This window comes from Drosophila guanche, unplaced genomic scaffold (genome assembly GCF_900245975.1).
Source record: "Drosophila guanche unplaced genomic scaffold, DGUA_6, whole genome shotgun sequence".
NCBI classification, from domain to species: Eukaryota; Metazoa; Arthropoda; class Insecta; order Diptera; family Drosophilidae; genus Drosophila; species Drosophila guanche.
The window spans coordinates 4651322-4654348 of NW_022995744.1; the positions used below are offsets into that span (position 1 = coordinate 4651322).

General features: G+C 54.0%; 1 protein-coding gene across 1 annotated transcript; it reads left to right on the forward strand.

Annotated features, from left to right (window-relative positions):
- Nucleotides 1-506: 506 nt before the first annotated feature.
- LOC117579998 (protein sneaky) lies at nt 507-2810 on the forward strand. The gene is made up of 2 exons (XM_034266195.1): nt 507-2003; nt 2057-2810. The coding sequence occupies exons 1-2, from the start codon at nt 528-530 to the stop codon at nt 2699-2701; spliced, it is 2121 nt and encodes a 706-aa protein (XP_034122086.1). The 5' UTR covers nt 507-527; the 3' UTR covers nt 2702-2810.
- Nucleotides 2811-3027: the final 217 nt, after the last annotated feature.

Sequence of the window (3027 nt, forward strand, 5' to 3'; positions counted from 1 at the left end):
AATATGCAGCGAGTGACACCGCCAAGCGCTGCATCAATTTTGAAGGTGGAGGTGGAGGTGGAGGTAGAAGGCGGAGTGATGCTCCTCCTCATGGACCGTGTGCATTCAATCCCATCCATCTTTTATCGCTTGACTGCAGTTCATAAATTTTTAAAACAACAAACAAGTTCAAGAGGAGATGCCAGAGCGGAGCACAACCCAAAAGAAGACACACACACACACACACGCGTGTAATCAATTTTTATATTTTAGAAGAATCCCCCCGAGTGGGGCAGGTGCTCTGGCAGCAGCTCTTGCAGCTTCCATTATAATTGGATTACCCACTGGAGTGGGACCGGCCCGACGACCGACATTAAAATAAATGTTCTCGCATTCTCCTGCCCAACGTCTGGACCTGACTCCTGGCTCAGTGCCGTAAAACAGTTAAGAGCCGAAGCAGCTGCAACACTTTGTCTGGCTGCTAATCTTGAGCTCTGTTAGTTCTCTTTCCAGACCGAAGTAAGCCCTGCCCGAGTAGTGGCTGGATAATGTTTCATTTTCTGACAAAGTCAATTCGGCAAGCGATTGGCCGACTAGCCTGTCGGCCCCTGTACTGCCTGCTGTACGGCCAGGAGTCGGAGGACGAGCCCTGGCTCAAGCCCGTGCGCTATGTGGCTCGACTGCTGGTGGGCCTGTTCCTGGCGTATCTGCTGTGGGGTCTGGTGGCCCTGAACTTCAATCTAGGCCGCTGGCTTGCCCCCCTGCCCGTGCACGTGCCCGTCTTCGAGGTGTTTGTGCTGCTCAATGGACTCGCCTTCATGCTGATCCGCAGTGTGCGGGCCGTGACATTGCTGATGTTTGTGGCGCTTGTGGGTAAGTCGGGACGCAGCTACCTTCGGGCCATTGCCTTCGCCTTTGTGATTGCGGGACCCATTGATAACCTTGCCTCGAATGCGGGCGAGGTGGCTCGGGTGTTTGCCTGCACCACGGTCCTCACGTACAACCTGACCAAGACGCGCTTCGATCTGATGGCCAGACCCTTCACGAGCACGCTGCAGCACATGCGGGGCGACATAGCGGAGATACGAAACACTTTTCGGGAGCTGGAGCAAGTGCTGGGAGAGCTCAAGTATGCCGTAGAGCAGGAATCACACGACGAGGATCACACGACTGCCCCGCAGTCGGAGCTGCCGTCGGCCGATGCGGTGCGGGAGAATTTCCTTCGCAACATGCAGCATCGTTGCAAGCAGCAGCTGCGCAGTGGCACTCGCGTCTGCCAGGAGGTCTTCCGCAAGGGCTACCAGAAGTGCAGCACAAACTTTCCCGACTTCTTGGCCGCCGCCATCTGCTGGCCCTACCGCGTGGACATCATCTGCCGGCTGAATCCTTTTGGCAGTCAGGACAAAATCTGCGACGCCTCGGAGGTGGTGCCGCAGAACTTTGGCCAGGCCTACGTGGACATGCTGAGGACAGAGCGGGACCTGTTCGACGCCAGCGCCGACATTGAGATCTCCTACGAGCTGAGGAACGAGACGGTGAAGGGTCAGCTGCTGACGGCCCAGCAGACCTCGGAGGCCTTCATGAAGGATTTCAATCGCCGGAGGCGCATCTTTACGACCACCATGCAGATCCTCGAAAAGTTCCTGTGCCTCTTCCTCCTGCGCGTGATCTACGCCTCCATTGGATACTATTTTCAGTATCGCGGCAACGTGGAGTTTGACAATTTCTACATCACGGACTACTTCAAGCACATCGATGCGGAGCGCAAGGCCAATGAGAAGCGTTCGATCCTGCCGCTGCACAGCCACGAGCGGGCCAACTATGTGGATGTGGCACACGTCTGCAGTCGCACCGCGAAGGAGTCCCTCACGGCGATGTATCATCTGCTGCAGCTGTCGCTGGAGGTGATCACAGCAGGACTGTTTCTGCTGCTCGATCGCATGGTCGTCGGTCTGCTGCAGATCATTCGCCAGCGATCGCTGATCACGTACCAACAGGAGGGCGAGCACGAGATACGGTTTCATGTGAGCTTCGATATGGCTATTTGATCTCTAATATATGCTACATATTCCTGCAGATAAATGGCACTGGCCTGATGGCTCGTCTGCTGCGCACCACCATGCGAAATTTCAACATGCACGAGCGCGTCTCCACGTCCCTGAGCAACGAGGAGTGTCTGCCCAATGCCCACGCTCTGCCCCAGAGGTTCTACTACAGATTGATGCTCCTTTACCTGGCCATTGTGCTGCTGATCTACCAGAGCACCACCTTCCTGCGGCTGCGTCGCGTGATCTGCAGCTACTTCTACGACAAGCGCGAGAAGCAGCGCGTCCTCTTCCTCTACAACTCCCTGCTGCGCAATCGGCTCTCCCTCTTTGAGATCCTGCGCCACAATGCCGAGCAGAACCTGGCCGCGCGTCATGTTCAGGACAATCTCAACATCGTTCTGCGTTTGCGTCTACTCTGTCCCGGTGTCTTTGGCTGCCTGCAGCATCTGAGTTGCGGCAAGCGGAATTGCATCATTTGCGATGCTCTCGAAGATCCGGACTTTGTCCTTTGCTCCGGCTGTGGTCTGCCCTACTGCCACGAGTGCAGTGTGATGCTGAAGAACGTTTGCATAAAGTGTGGCCTGGCCATAAGCTTCCAGCCATTCACCATGCTCGATGAGGCCTGGTCGGATGACAGCAGCGAGGAGTTGTATGACTTTCGAAAGGACAAATAGATGACTCGAGGCATACAGGGAGTATGTGTAAATGCCATTAACAAGTTTCGTTCCTATCCGGAAAGTTCCTTCTGCAATGAGGAATGAGATTGAAGGGGTTGTCGATCCAATGAGGAACTCTAATGACATTTGAAAACTTTCTTCTTATAAATTTACTAAAAGGAATCCCATTTGGGGAGTAATCATTTGCTCAGAACTTTCACCCCCAAAGCCCAGTAGCGAGCATTTATGAGGAGTTCCTCTGTATGATAATCATATCTACAACATAATTGCCATTTTTCCAGTCTGTCAAACTTAATTCCCACAATTTCCCCAAACCCCTTTGA